Source organism: Zalophus californianus, chromosome 10 (genome assembly GCF_009762305.2).
Source record: "Zalophus californianus isolate mZalCal1 chromosome 10, mZalCal1.pri.v2, whole genome shotgun sequence".
Lineage (NCBI taxonomy): Eukaryota > Metazoa > Chordata > Mammalia > Carnivora > Otariidae > Zalophus > Zalophus californianus.
Window position 1 is genome coordinate 29,237,491 of NC_045604.1, and position 13,294 is coordinate 29,250,784.

At 51.9% G+C, this 13,294-nt stretch overlaps 1 protein-coding gene across 1 annotated transcript in view; it reads left to right on the forward strand.

Moving 5' to 3' along the window:
* Window positions 1-13,294, forward strand: part of CACNA1S (calcium voltage-gated channel subunit alpha1 S) — a 68,060-nt gene that overhangs the window by 23,989 nt on the left and 30,777 nt on the right. Inside the window, exons 8-16 of the mRNA XM_027611501.2 lie at window positions 1,446-1,591; window positions 2,040-2,121; window positions 4,040-4,200; window positions 7,308-7,533; window positions 8,302-8,509; window positions 9,486-9,606; window positions 10,450-10,564; window positions 11,637-11,730; window positions 12,390-12,459. Coding sequence (XP_027467302.1) covers window positions 1,446-1,591; window positions 2,040-2,121; window positions 4,040-4,200; window positions 7,308-7,533; window positions 8,302-8,509; window positions 9,486-9,606; window positions 10,450-10,564; window positions 11,637-11,730; window positions 12,390-12,459 — 1,223 coding nt within the window. The remainder of the gene's footprint in view (window positions 1-1,445; window positions 1,592-2,039; window positions 2,122-4,039; window positions 4,201-7,307; window positions 7,534-8,301; window positions 8,510-9,485; window positions 9,607-10,449; window positions 10,565-11,636; window positions 11,731-12,389; window positions 12,460-13,294) is intronic.

The following is a 13,294-nucleotide window of genomic DNA, read 5'->3' on the forward strand; positions in this document are numbered from 1 at the left end:
CCTGGATGTGCCTGAGCTGATGCTTGGCATTAGGAGGCAGTGCAGCCTTCAGGTGAGGCACCTGACTCTGGAGCTAGACTGTCCAAGCGTAAATCCGTGCACTACCGCTTGGTGGCTGTGTGACCTTGGCCTAATTACCTAACTTCTCTGTGCCTCAGAGTCCACATCTCTCAAGTGGGAGTAATCTCATAGCGTTGTTGGGAGGATTAAATGAGTTAATACATATGAAGGACTTAGAACAGAGTCCAACACATAATGAGCGCTAAGTACTAACGGTCATTATTAATGAGAGAGGTTCTCTCTGTGACGGCTCCACCTCGGCCACAGTGGACAGTCGAGAAGTGACTGTCTGCCCCCTTCCCCATTGCCATCACCCCCCTCCAGAAGCTTCCCTCCAGGCATTGTGTAGGCAGAATTCAGGGGGTTCTGTGAACTCGAATAAGAAAAACTTGTCTTTCTTTTTTATTAACTCTCTTTGAAGTTTAATGTTGCCTTTCATCAGGCATGGAGACAACATGCCACAGTAGTGGTTTTAGCGCTATGACTTGTCCCAGTAGAAACCCCACGTCACATTACAAATGTTGCAAATAGTGCCTACACTCATTACTACTTTGAAACTATAAAGATCGGCAGCTAGATGTTGCTAGTTAATGAGTTAATAAAGAAACATACGTGGTACTTTATCACAATTTCTTTATAATTCAATAACTGTATTTTAATATAATCGATTCCTTTGTAACGAGATAGTTTTATTTTGTGTATTTTACAACATTATTCTGAGGAGGGACCCATAGGTTTCATGGGACTACCCAACGATCCACAGCACGAGAAGGTACAGGGGCCCTGCCAGGGGCCTGCCCCCGGGAGGGCGGTGCAGAGAGCTGAGCTGCTCAAGTCACAAGCCCGTCGCTGTGCTCCAGTCTCCCTGCTTAGTGGTAAGGGCTGCCTCTACTGGTCTGAAGACCCCTTGCTGGCCCTCAGGTCCCTTCCTTCTAGTGCTGCCAGGTGGTTTCTTCTAGACTCAGGAGATTTCCCTCCAGGCCTGAGGTCTGTAAGCACAATTACATTTCCATGGTAGCTTCAAGGTCAGGGCAGCATGGAAAATGTGAGGATCCGTGGCTGATTCTGTGAGAGCAATGGGCTGTCATGTCATTAACCCCTAATATCCAAGGTAACCCCAAGACGAGGTAGGGTGAAATGTCAGATGGGAGGAGCAGAAAGCAATGAGAAAGGCAGGCCGCGTGGGAGGGGATGGTGAGGGGGCATGAGAGGGCCTGCCCCTCCGTCACCTGGAAGGGCACCTGGACCCCAGGTGACCCCCTGGGCCAGAAGGCAGGGACACACCCAGCCACAGAATGTGCTCTCTCTGTCCTTAGGAAGCTCAATCCTCCTTCACCCCCTTTCTTTTTTCTCCTCCCTCCCCTGTCTCCCCTGTTCCATTTCAGGGAATTCACTAAGGAGCGGGAGAAGGCCAAGTCCAGGGGAACCTTCCAAAAGCTCCGGGAGAAGCAGCAGCTGGAGGAGGACCTCCGGGGCTACATGAGCTGGATCACGCAGGGCGAGGTCATGGACGTTGAGGACTTGAGAGAAGGTTCGGGCCCAAAGGCATGGTCAGCATGCCCTCCCCACCCCTGAGCTGTCCCTCGCAGTCAGCGCCCGTAGGGAGCACTGCGTCAGGGAACCTCCTGTAAGCCTGGAAGGCCCACGGAGCAGGTATAATGTTACCATCTTGCAGGTAAGAAAACTCAGGCCCTTAGAGGGTGAGTGACTTGCCTAAAGCCTTACACCTGGAAATGAGAGCATCCAGGTGTGCCCGGGTTTCTCCCTGGAGTACGAAGAACCATGCCACCTGTCCATACCAACCCCCTGCAGGGGTGGGCTCTTTCTTGGGCTGGGAGCGCACAGGGATTCAGGCCCACCTAGGGCCCGTTGTCACCGTTGTCTCTGGTCAATGGTCCCTTTCCCAGGGTGCCCAGCCTAGGTGTGTCCAGCCCAGAGGGGCCCAGAAGACTGGTCCATTCTTTCTCTCTTGTTGCCAGGGAAGCTGTCTTTGGATGAAGGAGGCTCCGACACAGAGAGCCTGTATGAAATCGAGGGCTTGAACAAAATCATCCAGTTCGCGTGAGTATCCACCCTTCTCCTCAGAGTCTTCCCAGCCTCAGAGCTCCTGGAGATATGGAGTTAGAACCCATTTACTGTTCCCCATTTACTTGGCTTTAGAGTCACATTCCCATCCCTTAGTGCAACCAGAGGGCACTCAGCAGATGACCTAATTATATACTACCTCAGGGAGAAAGTGGGAGCCTGCCAGAGGGCAAGGAGAGAATTTGGTTGCTACCCTCTGATCAGAGTGGCGTTGGCAGGGTAATTAGTCCTGGAAAGCTCTGCCTGGGAAGAGGGAAGGTGTGTGCTGCAAAGAGGTAGCACGGAGAGCTTTGCAGGAAGGAGGCTGGCTCCCCCACGAGTCTGGCTCCAGGCTCAAGGGCCTTTGTCTCAAGAGGAAGATGTGTTTGTTTGGTTGGCCACTTCCTCTCACAAATTCATACATACTTGTGATTTTGAAAGATCAAACAATAGAGAAATACATCAAAGAAAAGATGAAGGTCCCCACTGCCCTTCAAAGAGGTAACCATGGCAACAGATGTGTATCCCTCCAAGACCTTTGCTATGTTTTTATCTCTTACACACACACACACACACACACACACACACACACACACACACACACCCCAGGTTTTTTGTTTTGCTTGGTTTTTTTACATGAAAGGGTTCTTTATGTTAACTACGGTCACTACAGAGCCTAGAACAGTGCCCAGCATCCAAGAGGTACTGCCAAATATTTGATGAATAAATGAATATGATATACATAGTAGCTAGTAACTTATTTTTAACTTAAAACACGTCTTTTTTTAAGATTTTAATTTTTTTTTAGAGCAGTTTTAGGTTCATGGCAAAATTGAACAGAAGGTACAAGAGATTTCTCATATCCCCCAGCCACCACACATGCACAGCCCATTAATCAACATCCCCCACCAGAAAGCCGTGGTTTACCTTGGGGCTCACTCCTGGTGCCATACACTCTTATATATACATATGGCAAATGTATAATGACATGAATTCATCATTCTAATATCATTCAGAGTATTTTCACTGCCTTAAAAATCCTGTGCTCCGCCTACTCACCCCTCCTCCCCCCACCCAGCAACTAACAACTGATCTTGTTATCGTTTCCATAGTTCTGCCTTTTCCAGAATGTCATATATTTGGAATCATACAGTATGTAGCCTTTTCAGACTGGCTTCTTTCACTCAGTGACTGAGCTTTAAGTTTCCTCCATGACTTTTCCATGACTGGATGGCTCACACACCTTTGTTTGGTGTATCTTCGGATGTGAAGTATTCCACAGTATGAATATGCCATAAAATATTAATCTTTGCAGGTTTTGGCAACACAAACAGCACCACAGGAACAGTCATGCATAAGTATGAACATTTCCACCAGGCAGCTTCCTAGAAATAGAATTGCTGGGTCAAAGTGTATATAGTTTTAAACCTTGGTCAACGCTGCCAAATTGTTCTCCAAAAGGCTGCAATGACTGTGACAGTGCCCTTTCCACACACCCTTACCAACACCAGATATGATTAATCCATTACAGAATTGCTTTTATCATGAGCAAAACTGCCCTCCCCCACCATGGGCTTTAATTAAAATGAAAGTGTGTGGGGTCCCTGCTGTTTGGCGGGCGTTGTGCTAAGCATGGTTGTTTGCGTTATTTCTAACTCCCCCCCCCCCCCCCCGCCCCGAGGCTGGCATCGCTATCGTTCTCCTTTGCAAGAAGAAGAACTTCACTAGTAAGAGGCAAGACTTTAAATCGGTCTGGCCCTGCGGCTCATGCCCGCAGCGTCTCCCGTGTGGCCGGAGGAGAGAGCGGGCCATCAGACCAAGTCTGGCTGGAGTCTGTCTGAAGGCGCTCCCAGAAAGGCGGGCGCTCGGAGTGAGGCCGCTCTTTGCCTCCAGCCTCCCGTGTCTCCTCTCCCAGTCGCCACTGGAGGCAGTGGAACCGCATCTTTCGCTGGAAGTGCCATGATGTGATCAAGTCCAAGGTCTTCTATTGGCTGGTGATCCTAGTCGTTGCCCTCAACACCCTGTCGATCGCCTCCGAGCACCACACCCAGCCTCTGTGGCTGACCCACTTGCAAGGTGAGACGCAACAGAGTGAAGCCGCGAAGAGGACAGATGAGGGCGATGGCCAAAGCCAGCCAGTAGCACCTCAGGTTTGGCAGAAGACGTCAGGCAGATATTGACATTGTTGTCTAGCAATTACAGGCTGGTAGTACTTTTTTCCTTATGGCATTACCAGGGGGCAATAAGAGCAACTCGTTGGGAAGCCCAGGCGTCCGGGTAGATGATTACAATTTCGGATACCGAACATAAGGATTACCAGCAATCTAGATCTCCAAGCATCCAAGTTCAAATTCTACTCCCCAAACAGCAATCTCGCACCAACTATTTATTGCATGCATACTATATGTAAGGCATAGAAAAAGAACTCAGGTGCGGAGAGAATTAATATACTGCTTTTGCCTTGCAGGAGCGTTCTTAGCCAGAGGAGAAGATAGATGCTCACGAATAATGTCAAGTCCATAGAGGGAGGGCAACAATAGAGGCAAATATGAGGTAGCAAGAGAAGGATAACAGGGGAGGAATGTTGGAGCTCCATCGATCTTAAAGAATAAGTAGATGAGCCCCCCCCCACCAGCAGTCAAAGGGAGGGGAGTATTCCCACAGAAGGAACAGGGGGGTGCCAAGGTGTGAACATATAGAACAGTATGGAGAATTCAGGGAGCTGTAAGAACTTCATATGGGACTGAGAGCAGCAGGAAGGGTGTTTGTGCATAGAGGCCCTTAAATACTTGAGTAAAATGTGGGGACTTTAAGCCTCAGGCGATGGGAAACTAATGAAAAGTTGTCAGCAGGAATATAACACGATCAGACCGGAGTTTCTGAAAGATCAGCTTTGGTGGAGGTCAAGTCAGCCTCATCCCCGTGATAGATGTTCCTCTGCGTGTGGAGCTCTGGACTGCAAAAAGGCAGAGACTAAGAGAAAAGGGAGACCAGTCCCAACATAGTGGACCAAACTAAGCGCGCTCCCCACTATAGACACATAGCAATGCTGCCTAAGTCATAATAATAATATTTCAAAGAAAGGCGAGGAAATCCCTGGATGGCAGAAATGAAGAAACCACTGAAAGCCAGAGCAGTGAGCTCATGAGTTGATTTCCAGGAACATTCTAGACCTAGAACTAAACCCTAAAGGGTGGCGGTTGGGTTCTTAATGCACATGCAGGGACAGGAGACTGGTCCCACAGCCTGGGTGAGGTGAGGAACAGAACTGACCCCCTGCATAGAGCCAGAGCCTAGGGCTGCCCCTATGTGAGGGAAGCAAAAATTTCACCGCATTGAGTCAGGGAAAGAAGGTGGAAGTTTATCTGTGCTAGAGGCTCTGGGAATAAGGAAAAATGTCTCACGTGAAAAACTGAAACCCAATCTGTGCCCTGTAAAAGTATGGGGTCCAATTTGCACTGTTCCATATGGTATAGGGATCCTAAGCTAAGATAGTAACATAAAAAACTAGTCACAGGCAAGTGAAACCCCGGTGGTGCCCAGCAGAATCAAACACAAGCCACCCCTTAGGGATGCTTCTCAACCCAAGACATACAGAATTCCTGCAGGGAAAATGTTTCCCAAAGAAGAGCTCACAACAAAACAATCACAAACCAAATTAGGAAGAGGGCCACCCTGAGGAAGAATTATCAAGCACAACCAACAGGAGTTAGCGACCCCAGGAGCCTGAAGTAGTAGAACAGTACAAAAGACACTGTGCTTAAAGTGATGAAAAAGGTAAAAGAAGGAATATAACTAGAAACGAAGACTGTCTTTTCCTATGGGAAGGAGCTAGGAAAAAATGCACTAGATCAGATGCACGCATGCATACATTCATTGCCACCGATCTTCTCGAGATCCCCTTGACTTTGCCAAGGATTGCCAATGCACTGTCAATGCCCAAATGTGGACAAGATGTGAGTACTGTCCACCAAAAGGAGTCAGAGATTTGAGGTTCCTGACCTATGCAGATAAATGGATGGTAGTGCCACTTACTGAGATGGGGAAGGCAATCAATGGCTGGGTGTATTTGGGTGTGGGGGAGGATGGGCAGTACTCAGCAACTTAGTCTTGGGCATGTTGAGTTTGAGGTACCTTTGAGATATCCCAGTGGAAATGTCAAGAAGACAGATAGAAAAACAGGTCTGGAACTCAATGGAGAGGTCTGAGTTGAAGAAATAAAATTCAGGAGTCATTGGCAGGGATGGCCATTGAAGCTACAGTCTTAGAAGACAGCACCAGACCACCAGAGGATAGTATATGCTAAATGTACAGCTCAAGGTCAGCCTCCAAAGATTAGGTAAAGAATTGCATCTGCAGAGGAAGCTTGGGAAAAGCAGGAGAAGCAGAAGAAATCCAGAGGGATATGGGGTCACAGAAGCTAAGGAAAGAGAACATTTGAAAAAGCAAGGCTGGGCAACTGTGCCCAGGGCTTCTGGGAGGTCAGGAAAAAATGAAGGTTAAAATGCCCATTGGATTTAGCGACCTGGAAGTCATTGGTAAGCCTGAGAGTTTGTTGGTGATGTGATCAGGTGGACCCAGTTAGGTATGAGTTAGAGAGCAAATAGGGCAGGGCAGGGTGGGCAGAAGTGAAGGGATCCAAGTAGATAACTCTCTGGAAGTTTGGCGGTGATAGGGAGGACAGAGCTAGGGCAGGAGCTACGGGGAAAATGGGAGAGACTTGGGCATTTAAAAATGGTGATGGGAGAATCCAGTTGAAAGAAGTTAAACACACAGGAAAGAAAAGGGATCGACAGTGGATTTTGTGAGGTGGGGGTTGGGGGGTGGACAGGTTGGCTTTGGACAGGTGGAGGGCCCCCTCCTCCAGCAGGAGAGAAGGACGTGTACAGTAATGAGAGTGTGGCGGAGCTTAATTAACTTAAGTGAAATTAAAAGTAGTAAGACTCAACTTGAGTTAAACGTGGTATGGTTTAGCGTTTGAGAAATTTACGTCAGCGTCCCTTCAAAGGGCAAACATTTGCCAGGTTTTATGGATTTTGAGAGTGGAAAAGGGATGATGTTTTGGAAACATGGTGAGGGTGTTTGGGGCGGAGGGCTCGGCCAAGGCAGAGGCCTGGAGGCAGGGCAGGGAGGGAGAGAGAAAGAGAGAGAGCAACGCTGAGGCTGGGCCGCCCACCCTGCAGACGTGGCCAACCGAGTGCTGCTGGCCCTCTTCACCATCGAGATGCTGATGAAGATGTACGGGCTGGGACTGCGCCAGTACTTCATGTCCATCTTCAACCGCTTCGACTGCTTCGTGGTGTGCAGCGGCATCCTGGAGATCCTGCTCGTGGAATCGGGTGCCATGAGCCCCCTGGGCATCTCCGTGCTGCGCTGCATCCGCCTCCTTAGGATCTTCAAGATCACCAAGTGAGCACTGGGCGGTGGGCAGTCGCGGCTCCCGGGGCGGGGGGGCCCAAGCGGACAGCGTGCCTGGTCTGGTCCACACGGGTTTGTTCCCTGGGGTCTGGGGTCTGGGGTCTGGGCAAGTTCACATGTGGCCTCTTGCCCAGGACTTGCCTCCCTCCTTGAAAGAAATGACTTTCCCCTTTTGACCTAATTCCTTTACTTTTTCCTCCTTACCTCTTACCATCTTGTGGCAGGGCAGGGATGCAGGGGGGCGTGGAGAGGAGGGAGGAAAGAGCGTGGGAGAGGGAGGAAGGAGAGGAAGATGAGAGGAAAGGAGAAGTGGGGAAAGGCGATGGAAATGAGGAGGCAGAATGAATAAGGAGGGAGGGAGCGTGGTGAGGGAGCAGAGATGCGCTCATTGGTTTCCCAGGGTTTACTGGACACCCGCCTGAGCTGGGGACTGTGCTAGGCACAGGGGGTGCAGGGGTGGCACGGGAGAGACGTGGTCCTTACTCTCATGGGGTCTACATTTCTGGTGGTGTGACCGGAAGGTAGCCAGCAGTCGTACTAAGGAATACGAAATGACGAACCACGAGAAGTGCTCAGGAGGGCAGAAAGAGTAGGTGTGCAGCTTTGGTCTGGGGGCCTCCCGCCCAGAGGCTGCCCCTTTTCCCTCTGTGTCCCCTCAGGCTGAGCCTTTGCCCTAGCCTGGCCAGACCTCAGGCAGTCCGCGGAGGGGGCGCTGGAGGGGGGTGCTGCTCCGCTCCACCTGTGACCCTCTGCCTTCAGGTATTGGACGTCTCTGAGCAACCTGGTGGCATCCCTGCTCAACTCCATCCGCTCCATCGCCTCCCTGCTGCTGCTGCTCTTCCTCTTCATCATCATCTTCGCGCTGCTGGGCATGCAGCTCTTCGGCGGCAGGTATGACTTCGAGGACACGGAGGTGCGGCGCAGCAACTTCGACAACTTCCCGCAGGCCCTCATCAGTGTCTTCCAGGTAGGCGGTGCTGCAGAAGCTGAATCGCCTTCTGTCCTTCAGGAGCAGGGTGGGCATCACCTCCTCCAGGAAGCCTTCTCGGATCTGCTGGTTTGAGTTCAAGGTCCCTCTCCAGGCCCTGTCTTCCCCTGTGCTCCTCTCCATTGCGATAGTTGCTATTTGTCTCCTCCACCCTCTGGAGCCTAGGAGCTACACCCAGTTTGTCCTGTTTGTCTCTGTCCCTGGTACCTAGCAGAGTGCTGGCCCATAGTAGGGACACTGATGCTGACTGAATGGTGTCCAGGGGCCTGCTTTCTCTCCCATGCCATACTCCTCTCTCTGAGCACACAGACAGTGAGCTCTCCCCCAACAAGACTGAAAAAGCCCCGGAGAAATGCCAACCGTTTCTCACTGCAAAGACATGGCTCAGCTAATGTTCACTAGAAGCCACCAAAGGAGCGTGGCTGTGACTTACCTCAGGCCTCCAGAGCCATGGGCCTCCTGGAGGAGCTTCCTCAGTGTAGGGCAGAGAAACGCTCCCCTGTGTTGGAGCCGGCACTCACGAGGAACGTCACCTTGTTGGTACCAGTGAGAAGGGCAGTGTGTGGCCATCAGCTGGTCTTATAGATGACCTCACCCTCTCTTCCGTTCACCCCGTGGCTGGTCGGGCATCACGTCTGACGAGGCACTTGACATTTCACACTAGTTCTGGAGGCTGGGAGGCCAGGAGGCCTGGGTGGGCTCAGTACAGTTAAGCCTGGGCATTAGGAACAGAGCACAGGGAGGTGGTGACCCCACAGTCAAACTCCTTGGCCCTGGAGGGGCAGCGGTAATATTTCTGACCATTGGAAGAGGTTCTAGGGGGAGAGCTGGGACCTTTCATCCTGGCCGTGGCTGAAGAGTGGAAAGGTCTAGGGGCTTTTTGGGCTATGCGGTCCCGAGAGAAGACCCTCGAGTCCCTCTGCGCCACCCCCCACTGTGTTCCCTGTCCCCCTAGGTCCTGACAGGTGAAGACTGGAACTCCATGATGTACAATGGGATCATGGCCTATGGTGGACCGTCCTACCCGGGGGTGCTCGTGTGTGTTTATTTCATCATCCTTTTCGTCTGTGGCAATTGTATCCCCTTGGGAGGAAGAGGGCACAGAAAAGAGCTGAGGGAGGGGGTGGGAGAGACGGTCTGAAAATGGGGGGTCAAGGGCACGCACATGCCAGGCAGCAGGCTCTCTGGCTGGAGGGGCGCCCCCAGCCTCATGGTGTGGGGCGGGGGGCTAGGACATAGCAAATAGCAAATGCAGGATAATTCCTTCCACCGGGAAAGTTCAAGGACCACAGAGGTGACTGGTTATAGGCGGGAGGATTTCATCCCAGAGAGGCTGGTGAGCCTGGAGCACGCAGGAGGAAGGAAAAGTTTTGGCTGTGGGGCCATGAAGATGGTGGGCAGCCTGGTCCAAAGGTTTGGGAGGCAGGGAGGGAGGAATGAGCGAAGAGGAGACCAAGAATGAGGCAAGCAGATGGGAGGTGAGATGGATGGGGCAGAAAGAACCAGCAGTTCCCCGGGGGGTTCTGACGTCTGCGCATGGAATTTGGTATTATGAGTAGAGGGGATGGGGAGGGAACTAGCGTTCCTTGAGCTCATGTGTGCCGAGCATGATCCTCACGGACAGTGCCTCACTGGCTCCCCACATAGCCCCCTGTGGGAACGGGGATCAGTCCTGGATGGGAAATGGGGGGGCCCTCAAGGCTCATCATGGGCACCCCTGTGCAGCCAGGCTTCCCTGAGGATGTTCATCGATGTCCTAGGGTCCATGCCATCCCATGTGGTAATTCTGGCAAGAGGCTCTCTGATAAGTCCACCAAGGGAGTGGGGTTAAGTCCTGCCAACCCCTGGGCAGGGTGGGATCCTGGCCCCAGAGGTTTCCCTTTCATCCACAACCCGACTCCTTAGCGGGATGCCCTCAGATATCCTGCTCAATGTCTTCCTGGCCATTGCTGTGGACAACCTGGCTGAGGCTGAGAGCCTGACTTCTGCCCAGAAGGCCAAGGCTGAGGAGAGAAAGCGCAGGAAGATGTCCAAGTGAGTGCTGCATCCCCAGCAGGGAGGGATGTGGCGTGCTTGGCGGTGGTCTCCCAGCTCTGCACAGGTGGCTCCTTGGAGCCTGATGAGCAGGGGTTGTGCCACGATGACCCCTGCCCCAGGGGGGCAGTCTTCTGCAACCAGCACGTCTAGGGTTGGCTGATGTCCTATGAGGGGTGTCCCTGGGCGCAGAATTGGAGGTGGCCTCAGGAAATGTGACAGCAGAGCCAGGCGGATTGGACCAGGGGACCCTGGTGGGGAGTTCTAGGAATTCAGCTGGCCCTGCCACTGAGTCACTGTGCTTCTTGAAAGCAGTCCCTTCCCTCTGCTGAGCCGGGGGGTGTGTCAAATGTGAAGTGGTGGTTGGCTTCTCGGGTCTGTTACAATTCTCTCCGTCTATGAGTTTGTCGTGTAACTCTCCAGAGCCTGAGACTTTCCTCTAGGAGTAACAGCGGGACAGGTCTCCCAGACAGTGTTTCTCAAACTCCAATTGCAAATGAATCACCTGGGGATCTTGTTAAAATACTGATTCTGATTCAGGAAGTCTGGGGTGGGGTTGATGGTCTGCATTTCTAACAAGCTCCCAGGTGGCGCAGATGCTGTGGGCTGGAGAACCATACTGAGTGGTTCTAGACAAAGGCCTGCTTCCTCCAGTGCCTGTGCCTGCAGGAATGGTATGCCCATTCCTGGGAGGCAGGCTGGGAAGAGAAAGAGAGAAAGACCAGCCATGGTTGAGCCCCACCTTGGACCAAACCATGCTCCCACACTGTGAATTCTTTATGAACCAGGTGCAAAGCCACTTTCCACCCATTTACCCATCAATGAACACTGAGTGTGGCTGACCAGTGAGCCATATTTAGCCACGGGCCCAAGCTGGGCATCATGCCCTCTCATCACAGACTTGCCCAGGCCTATAACCCTTCCCTTTTGGCAGCCTACACTGTCCCATCCTCCACAGAGCCCCCTGAGCCCTTGGTGCGGGATCCCCCTGAGGGTGCCATCAGACTAAGCAAATCCCCGAGAACTGTCTGGTTGGGCTTCCACTGTGGGCTTCCTTGGTGCTTTAACTCAGGGGTCTCCCAGACAAGTCAGAGGAGGAGAAATCAGTGATGGCCAAGAAGGTGGAACAGAAACCCAAGGGTGAGGGCATCCCTACCACGGCCAAGGTGAGCATATCGTGTGGGGTATTTTCAGAGGGAGGATGGGGAGGAACTCTGCAAGTCCTCTGGGTCACCCCCATGACTTAGGGTGCTGGTGGGTGGGTAGGGAGGTGGAGAGGGGCTGTCTGCTTGGTTATCAGCTAGGTGAGGGCATCTGTCTCCACTCTACTAGAGAGAAAGTCAGTGACTACACTCCCACAAGGAAGCCTTTGTACTGAGAGGGACAGATGCCCCAGTCTGGGAACCAGGCTTCCTCAGAGTCCCAGCTTCCCACCCCAGTCAGGGTGTCCCCCACCCCACTTGACACCCCCTGTTCCATTGTGAGACCCAGACAGGATTCCCACCACTTCCTGCTTGCTCCAGCCTTGCTCTGCTCAACCCTTCTGGAAGCTGAGGAAGCAGAGGTCAGAGGGTTGGGGAGATGGGCCCCAGAGAACTAAACCGGGTGTGCCATGCAAAGGCTCAGACAGGCTGAGGTCTTGGCAACTCATCTGACCATTCTGGGCCTGGCTTCTCATTTGTAAAGAGGGAATGATCCTAATATTCCCTACCCCCCAGGCTGCAGGGAGGATTGAGCTAATGCCTACACTGACCCTCCAGTAAATGCTCAGTAAGTGGAAACTGCAGGTTGGCTTTCGTCATCTTCATTGTATTCCTTCCTACAGCTGAAAATCGATGAATTTGAATCTAATGTCAATGAAGTGAAGGATCCCTACCCTTCGGCTGACTTCCCAGGTGAGGGTCCTGGGACTGTTGGGGTTGTATCCTGGGGCTGATTTCTCTCCAGGGGCAATCTCTTGCATGTCCCCTACCTGGACACTTCCATGAGGGGATCACGACACAGAGACATCCCTTCTGACCTAGTCACACATGTAAGCCATCTGCCAGCCTGTCTCTCCCTACAATACACACGATCAAAAACCCCACACATTCTATTTTCATTTAATTCAGCTAGTATTTGTTGAGTGCCCATTATGTACTTCAGTGCTGAGGACTCCGTTTTCAAGTTTTCCATTCTGGCCACACAAAGCAGACCACAGACGAGGACATGTCTGTCTGTGTGGGGTAGGAGATGGACAGGTTCCTCGCCACCCCCCCCCCAGTGTCCGGCAGAGCTGGGGGCTAGACTGACACATGAATAAATAGAATCTTGACTTGCACTGTGGGAAAATCAAAATGAAGGAGACAAGGGTAGGGTGGGCAGGAGTGTAATACACAGCCACAGATAAACTATGAACGTCTCGCAAATGCAAATAACCATGGCTGCCACAGAAAACCATTCATCTGTGCCAAGGAGAGAACACCTTGGGAAGAGCAGAACCAGGCTGGGTTCATGTGAAAGAGCCACGTGGAAGAGGCCTGAAAGCCCCAGGGCTCTGAGGTTCTCTCTTAGCTCACTCACGGGTCCTCAGAGCACAGGGTCACTGGTGCAATTACACGGTTATTTGTGGAATTGGCTGATTAGCATCTGTTTGCCCCAGTGACTCTTAAGCTCCAGGGGGGACTTTTTGTGCTCCAAATGGCACCCTAGTAGGCACTCAATAAATAGAATGAATGAACACATGAAAGG